The 16,264-nt window shown below is 41.1% G+C and overlaps 1 protein-coding gene across 3 annotated transcripts in view; it reads left to right on the top strand.

Moving 5' to 3' along the window:
• The window catches only part of DCP1A (decapping mRNA 1A), a 36,281-nt gene that overhangs the window by 13,246 nt on the left and 6,771 nt on the right, over positions 1–16,264 (top strand). Inside the window, exons 4-9 of one of the 3 annotated variants that reach the window (XM_028719029.2) lie at positions 1,147–1,213; positions 4,809–4,932; positions 8,521–8,631; positions 11,717–12,466; positions 13,451–13,507; positions 14,681–14,899. In XM_028719029.2, coding sequence (XP_028574862.2) covers positions 1,147–1,213; positions 4,809–4,932; positions 8,521–8,631; positions 11,717–12,466; positions 13,451–13,507; positions 14,681–14,899 — 1,328 coding nt within the window. Of the gene's footprint in view, positions 1–1,146; positions 1,214–4,808; positions 4,933–8,520; positions 8,632–11,716; positions 12,467–13,450; positions 13,517–14,680; positions 14,900–16,264 lie in introns of all 3 variants that reach the window. The other 2 variants (XM_028719027.2, XM_028719030.2) reach the window with 2 other exon arrangements.

Genomic DNA, 16,264 nt, shown 5'->3' with positions numbered 1-16,264 from the left:
ATAGAATGAAGGTTGATAGCCAGGAAGGTGACACAGAAAGGACTCTGTATATGCGTGTCAGATGAAAGGCTAGAAGTACAGAGTGAAGGAAAAGGAAAGACTCATGCAGTCTGACAAATTTCTGGTTCCTTTAGTTTAGACCTTTTCTTTTTCACTCCCAGGGCAGAAAGTGAAATATACATTTTTAAATGTATTTATCGCTTATACAGAATTCTCTTTGCCAGTGTGGTGTAGTGGTTAAGAGTGGTGGACTCGTAATCTGGTGAACTGGGTTCGCTTCCCCGCTCCTCCACATGCAGCTGCTGGGTGACCTTGGGCCAGTCACACTTCTCTGAAGTCTCTCAGCCCCATTCACCTCACAGAGTGTTTGTTGTGGGGGAGGAAGGGAAAGGAGAATGTTAGCCACTTTGAGACTCCTTAAGGGGAGTGAAAGGCGGGATATCAAGTCCAAACTCCTCCTCCTCCTCTTCTTCTTCTTCTTCTTTTGAGTTAATGTTGTTAACTTCATATCATTTTAATGGTACAAGCAACAAGCATACACATACTTACTCAGAAGTAAGTCCCACTGAACTAAATGGGACTTACTGGTACATCCAGTTAACTGTATAATGTTAAATCCAAAGTCTAATTTAAGCTGCTACTGACTTCTAAGTGAATGGTTCATAATTATCATACACATATAACTGGGCTGAATGTTATGTTGATTTGCACTGCACTTTGGGTTCTGCACTAGTCTTAAGTGCTCATTTTATCTGACCTGCCTATAATTTAACCTGTCAGATCGGGAGCTTTTTACATGTAACCTTTTTTTTTGCCTAAGATTAAAGCTCTTGCCTGGGAACAAGATGTTTGTTTTCAATATGGTTGTACATATTAAATTGTTCACTAGCAAGTGTAATACCATAACCTAACATCTGTTTTATTATTTGCTGCTCCTGTTTCCATGAATATTTGAAATTACCCAGTAGTACTGCTCATATGTGCATAAATCATTTTAAGTACAGAATTTGTAATCTATGCATCCTGCTGTTTTCTATTTGAAGATATTCTGTAATAAAAATGATTTAATAATAATAATAATAATAATAATAATAATAATAATAATAATAATATATTAACTGTCTTTTTTAAAATACCTTCCTCAAGTGTCAATTTACAGTATCTGGTTCTATGACAAGAATGACTGTCACCGAATAGCAAAACTCATGGCAAAGTAAGTATCTCATTTTTTACAACAACTTTGTGTTATTTCTAGTTTGCATTTTATAGCATTTCCTATAAAACCATGTATCTTTGCCAATATTTGTGCCGTCAGTAAAAATTCATGTTAACTTAGTTTGTAATGTGCTGCTTAATTTTGTGCTTAGAGTAAAGGCCATTTACTTTCCCTGTTTGCATGCAATGCTAAGCCAAACTATGTCTTAGCACCCAGGCAATGTGATATGAGCTCTCTTAAAGTTTATACATGAGCAGAACAGAAGTCAAAATATCTGGAGGATAATGCTATATCAGATAGCCCTGGTACCTCCAGTATCAGACACTACATGCCTCTGAATACTAGTTTATTTGATGGATGGATTAATTTGTTTAATTAACTTTCCCCTCCCCCATTTCTTCCGAAAGAAGCCTAGGATGGCAAACAGCAAGTGAATAAAACAATTCAATACAGATTCAGACTAGACAAATCCTATTGCTGGGGATCACAGTCAAGAGAGCACTGTTGCCCCTGTGTCCTGCTTGTGGGCTTTCTGTAGACACCTGTTTAGCCACTGTGAAAACAGAATACTGAACTTGATAGGCCCTGGGCCAGGTCCAGCAGGAGAATTCTTTGGTCAAGAATTTATCATAAACTGGTTCATTTTTATAATTGTAAAGTAACAGAATTATTGAACGGGTGCGATCCGTTGCTCAAAATGAGTGAGGAGTTGCAGTAGATCCCTGTACGTAACACTCCTGATTCTGCAACCCGATGCTGGGTTCAAATTCTGGTCAAACCAATGGATAAGAGTGGGGATTAGATTTGTGCTGGAGAGAGGGGGATTTATACCAAGTAGCACACGATCCCATGGCTACCAGTTTTTTAACCGTGGTTACAATGTTAGGAGCATTACATCTGCATTGATCCAGTGATACAGAATCCAAATTCTCAGATCTGAATCATGCAAATTAAGATTGTCTGTGCCAATTTGCGAAGGTTTGCCTCTCTTCTTGTTGGGTAATTTGGTGGCTTTATCGCAGCGTGTGCTCAGCATGCCCTCTATATTACCTATAGTAATGTCATGTCTTGGAGGACAAACCACACTTATTTGGCATCAAATAGCTGCATCAGCAAATACTTTAGAGCTCAGAGAACGGACCACTCTCAACCCTCTCCAGGGAATTTATTGGTATTTATGATCTTCTGTTTCTGTGAGTTTTTCATTCTAGACTGGGGAAACATTAATGTAATGATGGAGTAAGCTATTGGGAGTTAACTTGCCCTAGCATCCTTTCATGAAGAGAAGATATGGCGTGATTGACATATTCTGTGATTGTTGTGATATCACCTTTTGGCTTTCCCATCAGCTGCCTGTAATATAGCCTGATGCTTTTGACATGGCATTTCCTGTTCTTAATAATCAAATCTACTCTCACTGCAGGAGACTAGATTAAAAACAACAACCAACCACTACTCCATCTCATTGAAGGTTACTGTGTGTTAATTCAGGTGGCTTTGATCTAACCTGTTTCAGGAAAGTGGACCATTAAGTTTTTAGCAGGCTCCCAAGTAGGGACCAAGCACTGGCTATTCTGAGCCAGAGCCTAGATCTCCTGCCCCTTTCCCTCCCATTTTAAAAGCTTTGTTGAGGGAAGCTTTTTTTATAGGGTGATTGGATGCCCTCTGAAGCAGAGTGGTGTTGATACCCAGCCACCCATCATCTTAAGCCACATCTGCATTATATATTTTTAAAGCATAATCATACCAATTTAAATAGCCATGAGTTCCCTCAAGAATCCTGAGGACTGTAGTTAAGGGTGCAGAGATTTGTTAGGAGACTTCTATTTTCCATTACTCAGCTACAATTCCCAAAGTTCCCTGGAAAGAGGGAGTGATTGCTACCCTGCTATGGTTCCCAGGATCCTTTAGGGGGAAGCCATGACTATGTGGTACGATACTATATAAAATGTATAGTGCAGTTGTGGGCTCAGCTGCTGAGAGGCATCTATGTTTGTAAATTAGCATCTCCAAATATTATGCATCAGGGATGCCATCTCGTCCTCGGGGTTGTGGGTGCCTGCCGCTGCAACATGGGCATGCTACGTCACACACACTACATGCAGGCGTGTGTGTGTGACATCACATGTCCATGTTGCGGCGGTGGTGGCTCCTCTTATTCCTCCTCTCCGCAGCTAGCGGTGCACTGTTTTCTGTGGGGAGAGGCTCAGACTAGGAGGTGGAGAGAGCCTGCCTCCACATCCAAGCCCCATGCCCTGGAAAAGGATGGCCTGCTCACTGGCTGCGAGGAGGGAACTGAACTGTTTCTCTCTCAGAGGCAGCACCGCTGCTGCCTGCTGGCTTTTCTCATTGACTTTGTGGTGGCTCAGCCTCCACAAGTCATTACTGTGGGTGCCCACGGCCCCCTGGAGATGGCTCCTATGGAATGCATATTTGGGTCGTGGGCTTGTGCCCTGATCCTTTAAATTTCTAGCAATGTTCCTGCTCTGGACCAGTGAGAGAGGTTATGGTAAAATAATAGTCTCCTTTAAAACACACACACACACACACACACACACACACACACACACACACACTTGATATCCCATCTTTCTACGCATATGTACACTGAAAGTTACATTTAAAACAAAATAAATGTGACAATATAATCAACTGAAATCTTAAAAGCTAGCACAGTATATTGCAAAACAGAAGCAAAACAAACCTTTAAAAGGCTCTGACTAAAAATGCAAGTTGAAATAAAATAGTCTGTAAGTGTGCACTTGAAAATAGGCCATGAAGGGATCAGACATACCTCTCAGTGACTAGACTATATCATTTGTATTTCTTTCCCTCTAATCTTATTCTTTCTTATGCAGAATTTTGCACACAAACACACCATCCAGCTGATGAGAATCAGGCTATTCCCATAATGCACTTAGAGCTTCCTGTGATAATTTGTGCCAAAAAATGTCATTATAAACTGGGCTCTATTGGTTGGCAATAAAACATTTTTGGAGTAGTGGCTAATAAAGGATTTTATAGAGGAATCTCCTGGTGTTGTTTTTTGATGGGCTGCTGCTGTATTTCACACTGTATATATTGTACATGTCTACAAAAGTGGGAAATGTTCACATGAAAAGTCTTGGTGACTGAGCATATTTACAAGTAGCCCAAATTCAAAATTCCTTCAAATGCGCGAAAGCTTTTTGTTTGTGTAAGTGATCTGCTTGTTTTTTTTTTAGAAAGTACATTTACTCCTTCTACTCCCTTGAGAATGGCCTAACTTGGTCATAGCCAGTGGAATCACAGGTGTTGGTTTACTGTATTACTTGCTCCCATTTACATGGCTTTACTGTTAGGTTATCTAAATGCTGTACATAACCACTGTACAAAACCCTGCCAGTTTTGGGAAGTAGAAACCAGCAATGAATTGAAATTATAAAATTCAGGTTTAGAATGTATAGCTCTGTTGGGGTTAAGATGTGCACAGAATTCATGAAGCATGTATTCTGTTCAAAATATGAAACATATGAAAATATGAATGGTGTGTTTTGCTGTACATTTTTAATAAAATCTAATCATATGCTGTTTTCCCCCTCCTCTATCATAGAGTAGTGCAAGAGGAAGCTCAGAGATCCCAGCTGCTGTTCCAGGACAGAAGAAGTGTCAGCAGGATTAATGGATGCACTGATATCCTAGAGATGCTTAGCAAAGCTAAGGTTGAATATGAACAGGTAAGGAAAGTATCTGTATTAGAAATCAGAGGTCAGACTTGCATTACATATTTTAGTGGGAGCCAAAATAAACTTGGTGTACTTTTTTTTGCTAACTGTTGGATGGTTATCCCTCAATTATTTCCATTCATTCTCTTTTCTTTTTCTAGCAGTAGGCACTGGCAAAATGGGGCTGTCCTGCCTTGTTTTTCTGAGAATAACTGGATTTCCATTAATGTAATTTTTGTGTGTCACTGTACATAATTAGGCTTTTGAAATTTAATTTCAATCTCAAATGGCTGCCTTTCTGGAAGCTGAGATAAATGTCAATGGAGGTGTTGCTTACTATTACTGAAGGTTCATGTTCCTTCTGTGCAAACTTGATTATATTACCAACAGTCCAGGAAAAGTGGGCAACAACAAAGTTGCCTGTATTTTAGTATCCCCCTAGCACAACTTCACACTAGAAACTTTCCTTACAGTCTTCAGTACTATAATACAGTCTGTTTTCTTTCTCCTTACCCGAACTTGCTGAAGGAGAAAGAGTGAGCAGTGAATCATCATAGGCAGTGCATGGCAATATTACAATGCCTCAGGGCATGTTGAATCATGAAGCAAATGGCTAAGGGCTTTCATCTATCCTGGAATACCAATTTTAGACACATTGGTGTTTATCCCAGCTAGAATAAGTTGCTGTACCTTTTAAAAACGAAAACAGTAGCCTGTCATGGTTTATAAAATAATGGCGACATAATCTGTCTTGGCTCTGACAGTGTTGACTGAAAACCTATAAGGAGAAACAATGAGAGAGAGAGAGAGAGATTTCTCCCCCAAGCTTCTGTTTTATTTGGGAGAAGGGGGTTATGTGAGTTAAACATGCAAATATGGTTTTGCCTTAGTATTTTACATCTGATCAGTTTAAATTTCTTCGTTTAATGCCTTCCCAACCCTCACCTTCAGTAGTAATCTATCTAGATAATGTATAGTTGTCTAGCTCACCCTGTGTCTTCTTAATTGTATTGCAACCACACATCCATTACTGCCTAGGTTCTATTAACTATGGCAGTCTCCCCACCATCCCTCCAACTCGCCTGTGGTGGGGTGTCCAGTCCTTCAGAAACGTGTGCACTGTGTACGCCTCATCTACTTCAAGCCCCCACCCATCTTGTCATGTTAAATGAATCAGGTAGGACTAGAGGTAATAAGAGAGAAGAGAATTAGCAAGTACTCCTTGATTTTGATTTTTTTAAGGTGGTGGAGTAGAATGAATTAAGAAAAGGAGCAGTTTCAATTAGTTGGGTCCAGAGTATCTCCTTCCATTTTTTGAAAGAGGCCTGGATCCACCAGGGGTTCCCAGTCATGGATGAGAAGATGACTTATGGCAATTTCCCCATGAAGCCTTATTCACCACCTGCCACACTTTTCTGAAGGGTCCCCTAGTGCTACAGTATACCTCTCAGGGAGCGACGGAAGGAAGGAGAAGTCATTGAAAATACTCCCCCCCTTCCCCTCTTCATGTGTGGAATGTTTTGTGGCCGCAACGCTGTTCATGGGATTTCTCAACACAATTCAACAACATTGAGACATTAACATTATTTCTGTATCTACATAATGGAATAAAGAAAACCTTCACCTCCTAATTTTCTGCTTTCCATGCTGTTAAAGACAAAGGAGAAGCCCAGAAATAATTTGGCAACCTTAATCATGTGAACTATTCTGGAAAATATGTCTACTTGTCTGTCTTGTAAACGTCATTGTAAGCTAACTTTCTGTCTAAATCTGCATGCCCTCTTTTCTCTTGGGGTCTAATATGAATAGCTTGGACAGGTTGAATTGAATCACTTGATTTAATGTATACACCATTCTGTACACTCAGGGCAGGTTGAATTCATTATAATGCTGCCTCTTCCATCTGTGGGAGGCAGGGACTCCGACTCCACATTCTTGCGCATACTTTGCATAACTCCTCCAGCTATTGAAATGTGCCCTAAACCACAGCTATCCAGTTTGGTTTTCAGAGGTGATGCTTCTAAATATGCAGCTCTGTAAAGTACCTGTTTAATGAAAGAAATGAGAGAGAAGCTTTAGAAATAAACTCCTGGTATAAATTGAATTAGTGTTTTATGTTGTTTAGTTGTGGGTTCTTTCTGTTGCTGTGTCATGTGACTTACACATTATTGCTCCTTATTTTTTTAATTGCATGTTTTTTCAAGCATGTGTATGTTTTTATGTCATTCCTCTTACTAATTCCTTGCCAATTATCTTGAGTCTATAATAATTATAGATGAATTTGCATTTTATAGAAAAATCTGCCTAGTACAGTCCAGATGGATCATAAAATAATCCTGCTGTGCAGCCCACATGTGGTGGGCAGAGAGTCGGCATGAGAATGGGTAGCCAGGAGTGAGAAAAGAGCTTTGTAACTGCCTGAGTGATTTAATATAGGATTCTAAATCAGCTTAATCTTTCATGTATTCTCTGCATCCAGTCGGTATGTGAAAATGAATGAGTTTGGTTAGTGGGTAGATTCTTTTTTTTAAATAGCTAACTTTTCCCCTCCCGCTTCAGAAAGATTATAACACTTTTTTGTAACCTGGCCTTAAACAAGCAATGATATTTTGGGATTGTATTTATAAACAATGAAAATGGGCTTAAATTCCTTACCAAAATGTTAACCACACTAAAAGTGCAGGAAATTGGGGGGCGGGGAGAAACAGACACGGCAGACGGGGTATTGTCAATCTATGTTGTGAATTTTAAATCTGTAAGATAAAGTACATCTTTACATATTTATGCAAAGTTGTAGTGATGTGGCAGGTTTCCATTGCTGACCATGTTTGCAGCTTGCTACAGTCGGCTTAACTTCCTTGTGTTGATGGTCAGCTCATGAAGCTTGAAGCTTGTACTTGGGGAAAAACTTTGCGTAAGGTAATATATCGACTGAATTTTTTCTCCAACAGCAGCAAAGACTGTCAACTTCGGCTCTGTTGACTGCATCATAAATGGCACACTCAAAAGATTTAAACTGGCAGGTCTCTTGAACCATGAAGCTGAATCATCACTTTATTTTAGTGCTGTTAGTACATTTGCCTAATGCCTGGAAACATGCTGGACTCACGACTGTCCTAGCTAATTTTATAATTGTTCTGTGTACACCTTGGTGTGTATTTTCACAAGTGTAAGCACATCTACCCTTTTAGAGGACGTGCACCCGGTTGTATAGCTGTAAGAGATGTTTTAAAACTCTGTTGCCTAGACATTCTGTATCTTCTCCATTCATTTGGGTAACCAAATGGCCTGAGTCATGCATTCTTGTCTAGCTGACAACGGCTGGGAGAACTGTTTGGGTTGAAGCTGGGTGATACTGGCCATAATGTTTAATCAGCTTCTGATCAAGTCGTGCCTTCTCATGACACTGGCAGAACTATCATATGATTGTGCAGTGTGATAACCACAATATTGAATAGATAGTATGTTGTGAAAAGCATAAAAGTGCAGAGAGAAGAAGAGCAGGCAAGGCAGAGATCTTCCTGGGAGGTTTATAGAGGGGTGCGAAAAATGAACACGTCTGAGTGGGAATTAAAAACAATAATGCATTTTATTTTCTAGAATCAGAAGAGTGACCTCATTTGTTGGACACAACCAAGTGCACATCCCACAAAGACGGAAAATACAGAGATTTCAGAGCATGGATCATCAATGTTACAAATGCAAGACCATGTATGTTCATTTTAAAGCACTGTGACACTACTGCACTGTTTTGTTACCTTTATAATAATTGGATCATGGGGTTGTATCCAGTGCTTTTTTTCTGGGGGGACGCAGGGGGTCGCATACCCCTAAATATTTTGTGAATCTTTGTCCTTTTATCCATTTACTATATTTATTCTTCCTGATTTAAACTATAAAATGGTGTTTTTCTTGAGTCAAAATGAGAGCACTCCTTAACATTTTGAAAGAAAAAAAGCACTGGTTGTATCCAATGGTAGTATTGTGAGCCAAGGCACCCCATTTTCACCAATTCCCCCCAACAATTGACGCCCTCTGTGCTATATCCCATAGTGTTTCAGAGGATCCTCTGGCTCTCAGGAAAAGCTTTTGAGGGGCATAGGGGACTTGTCCTGGGTAGGAGAGATCAGTAAAATTGGGAGCCATGTTTTGTGCAAGTGGAAGTGCTTAACACTAGTGCAGAGCCACCAGTTGGTAACAACCATTATGAGTTTATAGGTCCTTCTTACTGGAACATGGTGTTCTGTAGATTGCATTCAGTGCTGTTCATAGGCAGCTGTTTGGATCCAGCAGAGGCTTCCATAAACAGAAGGGGGTGGGAAATAATTTTCACTGATTTCCCCCTTCCCTCTGGAGACCCTCCAGAACAACTTGGAAGACGGCAGAAGAAAGAGGCAATTTGCCAAAAACAAAACAAACAAAAAACCCCAACCCCCTCCCTCTTCTGCTGGATCAAAGAGCCTTTTGTGTACAGAAGGGACAGCATTGGAAACAACCCCTGTTGTCTTCATTTTAAAGGTACAGTGGTACCTCAGGTTACATACGCTTCAGGTGACAGACTCCACTAACCCAGAAATAGTACCTCAGGTTAAGAACTTTGCTTCAGGATGAGAACAGAAATCGTGCTCTGGAGGTGCAGTGGCAGCAGGAGGCCCCATTAGCTAAAGTGGTGCTTCAGGTTAAGAACAGTTTCAGGTTAAGAACAGACCTCCAGAACGAATTAAATACTTAACCCGAGGTACCACTGTATGGATGAACGCTGTGTTGAACGATACCTGCTGAACTATCACATATTATGCACACTTCTAAGAACTAACTTAGTTGGTCTTTAAGGTGCTACTGGAAGGAATTTTTTTGTTTTGACTATGGCAGACCAACACGGCTACCTATCTGTAACTATCACATATTATATTTGAGATCAGGTGGCGTGATCTCAAGCTTCCCCTGCTGCTTTAAAAACAACAAGAGTTCCTAACACAAGAGAAACAGGCTAGACGGGAACTTTTCTTTTCCATGGTGCTTTAAGCTTAGAAAGAAGAATGTGAGAACCATGAGTGCAGCATTCATGACTCTGTTGTATGTCTAAACATGGGGCAGCGCCCATTGGATTCTGCCCCTTCTGTAGCTTGCTTTTACAGCAACAGTAGGGAGGTCTGACCACCTAGGCCAGCTTTTGGCCCTCGTCGGACATCTTAAAGCTTATCAGTCAACTAAACAGGAGCTTTGGCTAAGAAGTGAGACAGATAGCCAAGAAAGATACTGTATACTAATACAGAAAACTGGTTGCAAGAAATAAGATGAGCAGGTCTTGTAGGTCTTGTGCCTGCTAATAGTGCCATCTAATGGAGGAAAAGAAGTGGTGCACAATTTAATCTTGGAGAGTCTCCTTCTAGAAATGGGGTTTTAGGGCCATTTTGTCTTACTGAAGCCACTGAGGGTTTTTGACAGATCTACAAGGAGAATTTTGGATGTTGGATGTTTCAATTTTTAAATTGATGCATTTGATCAGAAGTAGTCTTATCTGCCTTTTTGGCTCTTAATGGGGTTTGGGGTGCATAGTCCCAATTATTAGTATGGAATTGAAGATTAAAGTGAACCAGTGCTGTAAGATTCTAAAATGTTACACTTCTAGATCACAGGAGTTTTTCCATCCTTTTTATTTCTCTTTCTCTGCCACCTTTTTTCCGTTTATTATTCTCTTCCCTCCCTCCCTCCCTCCCTTCTTTCCTTTTTGGTGTCTTCTATTCTGGGCCATTATTGGGATTATACACACATCGAAGGTAATGGCTGGCTGGTGAAGGGCCCTGTGTGAGAGGCAGGGAAGGGAAGAAAGGGAATCTCTCAGGTGATAACTGGAAGGGTCAACCCCATTCTCTGTGAGACAAGGGCTAAGATCTATTTGAGAGAGGACTTTGCTATTTTTTTTTCCTTTTCGTTTAGATTCATTTGTCTTTTATTATATTGTATTATGAAACGGCTTCCAATTTTTTATATATATAAATGAGTTTTGCAGTTCTGAAAGTGGCAGGGAGCTAATTTTCTCACCACGAATATTTGCTTCTGTTCACAGGGAGCAAATAAATCCTTGCAGTAATAACACACAACCCCGTTTCTCCTCCCTGCTGGAGCTCTGCCTTGTGTACAGTAACACACCATGCCATGCAAAGTAACCCAGTGCCCTTTTGTTGGCCTTCTAGCAGCTCATTCCTTCCTATGCCCATGTGCAGAGCTTACTTCTACTTTAAACTCCTTTTTTGTACTTATCTATTATAGTTTGCAATCTTTACAAATATGAACTACTTATTTGTGAGGCGAAACTGATAATTCCTTGAAGTATCATTTGGACTGCCATGAGATAGGATGGCAATATTTGTGTAGAATGGGTGAAGGAGTATGAAAATAAATAGCTTCTTGGGGCAAGTGTGCTTACGGCTCCATCATTTTTTTAAGTCACCTGATAAATATTCTCCCCTTAAAGGTATTTGCAAATTAAAATGCTTTGCAATTTTAAGGACAATGAAAAGCAGTAGGAAAACAAACTCTTTCAATTGGGATTCCAAGAATTGGTTGTTAGCATGTATTGTTTCACCGTGATATACAAGCATATTGTGCCACATAAGTATAAAAATATTGTTGATAAAACCTATGGCCCGTAATGTGTTTTTTGCATGGCTCTATAACTTTTAGCAAGCTGTTCTCTTTTAAATTCTGCACACTACCACTAATTTACTGGAGACTTGTCTTTGCATACATTTTAAGCTGAGCTTCTGCTCGTTCTTTTTTTCTCTGTTTCTAGCCGTGCTCATCCATACCAAAACACCTAACAGTGGAAGAGTTATTTGGAACTTCATTTCCAAAGGAACACAGTACAGTTCCCTACTCTAATCCAGAGAGAACCAAGAAGCCTGACCCCTCATGCAGAGAGCACAATTTGCTCCTTCCTTTTTCATTTGAGCAGTCGACAGTGATCCATCAGCCTCTGGGGAAACTGGATGGCTCAAGCTTCAAAAGTAATTCTTGTACCTTATTGCCACAGGAGTGTATGCCGCCCTTACTGATTGCCTCACCTTCTGCCCCACAACCTGAAGTGAATAAAGCTCCAAACTATGCCGTACAGCTAAGCCCTAACCTTAATTCCACTCTGGCCACAGAAGCTCCCTGTGTGCAAATGCTTCAGAGCGGCAGCACAAACAATAACATGCTGCAAGTTATGCAGCAGGCTGCCAAGCAAATGTCTCCGCTTGTGAATCAGCAGCCGTCTGATATGAACCACGGTCCGCAGAACATCACTCCCAGTCAGAACCAATTCTTAACATCTTTGGCTGCAACCAGTACAGAAAGCGCTTCGAACATGCCGCATCCAAATACGGATCTCCTTCAAAAACTCAGGCTGACCCCACAACATGATGTTATGCAGCAGTCGGCAAATAAAGCGCCAGTAGCACCTAACTCCTCCTCTGCCGCTAGCCAGCTGGCGACCCCAGATCGTTTCAAAGAATCCCACACCAAACAAGCCCTGACCGGTAAAGCAATTCCATCTGTTCAGGTCAGTTCTCTTAGTGTATAATAAAATGGTTATAGAGTGTTATCACACTGCTGTTCACAATAGAGAAGCAGGCGGGTGGCCCAGGTATGGAGGCAAGTGGGTGGAGCAAGCAGTTGGAGTGCAGCCCAGGTGAGCTGCAGAAGACCAGCTTCCCATCAGCTGTCCTGCTCTGCTGCCACTGCATGCCTCTCGTGGCTTTTGCTATTCCAGCCTCATCAGCATGGAAGGCCAGGGAGGGAAGTGGCAGCAGAGCAGGGCAATTGCTGGGGAGCTGCCCCAGCTTGTCCTGCCTGTTCCTCTGTGGCTTGCCTGAGCTGCTGCCTAGGCGAGCTGTGGGGAGGACAGAGGTGCACGGCTCGGGCGAGCAAAATGAGCAGGGGTTGCGGCTCCTAGTAAATTAATATATGTAGATTGCTTTAGCAATAAGGTTGATTGTAAAACCATTGGTAGGTTAGTGCTGTTAGCAGCGGTTCTCATGTTATTACACTATGTTATTTGAGTCTGAAAGTGCCAACACAATTTCTCTTTCTTGCCAGCGGGTGAATTGGACATTTGTATTGGATACTAGTCTTGTAAAGGGTGCTTTATAACGCTGTTCTGGCTAGCCAGTTAGTTATTTTTTAACAATGTTGGGTTTTCCGTGTTTTTCTTTAAAAGTGATGTATTGATCAGAACACTTTGGTCCAGTACAGATGAAATTGTGCTGATTATTTGTTGATTATGTCAGTAGAGACTAGATGGTCAGAGAACTGTGCTTGAATCAGGAAGACCAAGTCTCACCTTTCCAAGCAAGCATGCAGTGAGGAGTAGTACAGTACGTAACTGACAATTTTGGTTACGAACTCTTATAATAGGTTACCTTAGGTATCTTATTTAACAAATGAAGCAATAGCATGTGTATGTGTATGCATTTTTTAAAGGGGGAAATTTAAGAAGAATGCTGGGTTGTTCAGATACTACGTATTTCTTTCTTTAAAATTGTAGGTTGCACAGCAAAGCAAGGAGCTTGAAACATTTTCACACCCCAAAGCTTTGTCAAAGGCAAGCCAAGTATGTATTTAAATCCTTGCATCACCAGAGTGTCTTTCCCTGTCTGGATTTGTGCAAAGGCCAATTCTCAACAAAACCTGGTTCCATCCAGGCTGACAACCCAATGTGTCTTGAATCCTGATCCCTATGCATTAATTAGGATGACCTAGTTCTCCTTTAGGGGACGCGGGTGGCGCTGTGAGTTAAACCACAGAGCCTAGGACTAGCCGATCAGAAGGTCGCCGGTTTGAATCCCCATGACGGGGTGAGCTCCCATTGCTCGGTCCCTGCTCCTGCCAACCTAGCAGTTTGAAAGCACCTCAAAGTGCAAGTAGATAAATAGGTACCGCTCCGGCGGGAAGGTAAATGGCGTTTCCGTGCGCTGCTCTGGTTCGCCAGAAGTGGCTTAGTCATGCTGGCCACATGACCCGGAAGCTGTATGCCGGCTCCCTCGGCCAATAAAGTGAGATGAGCCTCAACCCCAGAGTCGGCCACGACTGGACCTAATGGTCAGGGGTCCCTTTACCTTTTAGTTCTCCTTTACTAGTATACTCCTTCTGGAGACCTCCAGGTCTTGCAAGAATTGAAATATGCCTAGCCAACAATCCTTTCCCTTGTAGCTCATAAAACAATAATGCAATTGGCTGCTCTCTATAAAAGTGCCCAATTTTTCCAGAGCACATCTTAGTAATCTCTCATTTCTTTATAAGATCAAGTTTATATGCTGGTACAAATAGTCCAAGAAGGCATCAACAATTGTATTGCTATCCATATTAATGTAAATTGCTACAGAGTTCTCTTTGAGCTACCACATCAGTATGCCAGAATAAAAATTTGGGTTTATTAATTATTTACTCAACGTTGTGATCCAGGTTGGTCACAGTGGTTACTGTTAGCATCCATGGCTTTTGTGAGGCCCTTTCAACTTAAGCCGTTTCATTTCTGCCTGCAAGTCCCTGCAGCTTGTGTAATGTTGGAAGCACCCAGGTCACATAAGAGCCAGTGAAGCAGCCACTTCTTTTGCCGGTGTGCCAAGGAGCTACATCACTGGTTCCTGCTATTTTAACTGGGACTTCAAACAGTACCAGAAAGGTAATGTCAGAAGAGGCTTTAATATATCTAGATAGTTCTTTAAAAATGAGGAAAAAAATCACCCCCATCTCATTTGATTTCTTGTTTTTGCAGGTTGCTTCCCCACAGTTTGCTGCAGCTACAACCACAATGGCACCTTCAGTCCTCTTGTCACCTAGTGTGTTCCAACAGTCAGCTATGAAGTCCTCCGACATCGAAAACAAAGTTGGTTCCTCTTCTCCTCTCACTCTTGGCGCAGTAGATGTTCCAACATTACCTCCGACAGTTCTTACTAGATCTCAGCTTCAAGAAACCTTAATATATCTAATAAAGGTACAGTCAGTGACTCATTTGGGCTCTTGATTCAGAATAAAGTGCTGATTATCAGTGGGCACCATAAAGAAGGTTAGGAGGAATAACACCGATAGGTGTGTTAGATCATTTAGCAATAAATGCAGCAACTAGAGAACTGTTACCAGTATTTTAAGTGGTAATGATATTGATAAGCTTAAAAACATGAGAATTGTTAATTCAGTTAAATAACACAATTTATTATTAAGTATGCTAACGTAAGTGTCATCTACCAAGGACAACTCTCCAAGTACACTCGTTTTGAGTCCTCCCCATTTAGGGTCCATTTCGTTGAACATCCATGGCAAACCCATAAGTACCAGAACGGGTTACTTCTGGGTTTGGCGCATGCGCAGAAGCACTAAATCACGCTTCTGCACATGTGCGCTTTGTTGAAGGTCTCTTTTGTTGAACATCCAGGGCTCTGGAACGGATCCCGGACGCAAAAGGAGGTATGACTATAACTCTCTATCTAAGGATTTTGAGGCAAGAGGTATACGCTTCAGGACTGATTCAGAAATATTTGGCGTTCATATTTCTAAGCCAAATGATAACTGCTGAAGGGGAAAAGTGGATAATCAGGACCTCCCAAGTTGCAAATTTTGTTTTAAAAGTCTGCTGTGGCCATGGCACCTGAAATGTGTTGGGCATGTAGAGGGTTCTGATTTTTGAACTGTCCAAATTGTTCACAATCAGAGGAAGAAATAAGTGCTGTCTGCATTTTAAAGAACTGCTCAACCTTCCCTTAGTTCACTTCTTTTGAGTGAATCTAATCTGTAAGTTCAGAAGGATGGGAAAAATAAAGATGGAAGATGTTTGACTTTATACATGAAAACCTTTAGCAAAATAGGTTACAAAGGTGTAGTTGGAGATCACAAATTAACCTGCTTTCCCACAGGAGTTTGTTCATTAGAGGTTCCGAATGGCTTTGCCATTCCCAGTTTATTCTGTTATGAAATATTTGAGAATTCATTGACGCTCGTATTTAGTCAGCAAAAGCACACTGCCTGACTTGAAAAATTGTTTTTTTTAGTTATGTATCGGCTTCAGCTGCAAGGCTGCTTTGTAAGTGTGCCAATAAATCCAGTGAATCACAAAGAGAGATCTTGCACCTAGGACAGGCTTACATTAAGAGGATTGTTTTGCCCTTTTTGTCATCACCAGGGTCACAAACCTTTGTGCTACATCAGGGCTCTCTAGTTCGTTCTCTACTGATATCAGTAAGTCTTGCATACAGAGTGCAGATCTAAAAATAACAGGACACAGAAATTAGTGTTTTGGTAATAGAATTGTTAGGAATAAAATGGGCCCGTACTCGGGTCACATAATCAGCTTTGTGGCCTCTGT

The sequence above is a fragment of the Podarcis muralis genome, chromosome 2 (genome assembly GCF_964188315.1).
Source record: "Podarcis muralis chromosome 2, rPodMur119.hap1.1, whole genome shotgun sequence".
In the NCBI taxonomy this organism is placed as follows: Eukaryota; Metazoa; Chordata; class Lepidosauria; order Squamata; family Lacertidae; genus Podarcis; species Podarcis muralis.
The sequence above is the reverse complement of the archived record's forward strand: the minus strand, read 5'-3'. Positions and strand labels throughout refer to the sequence as shown.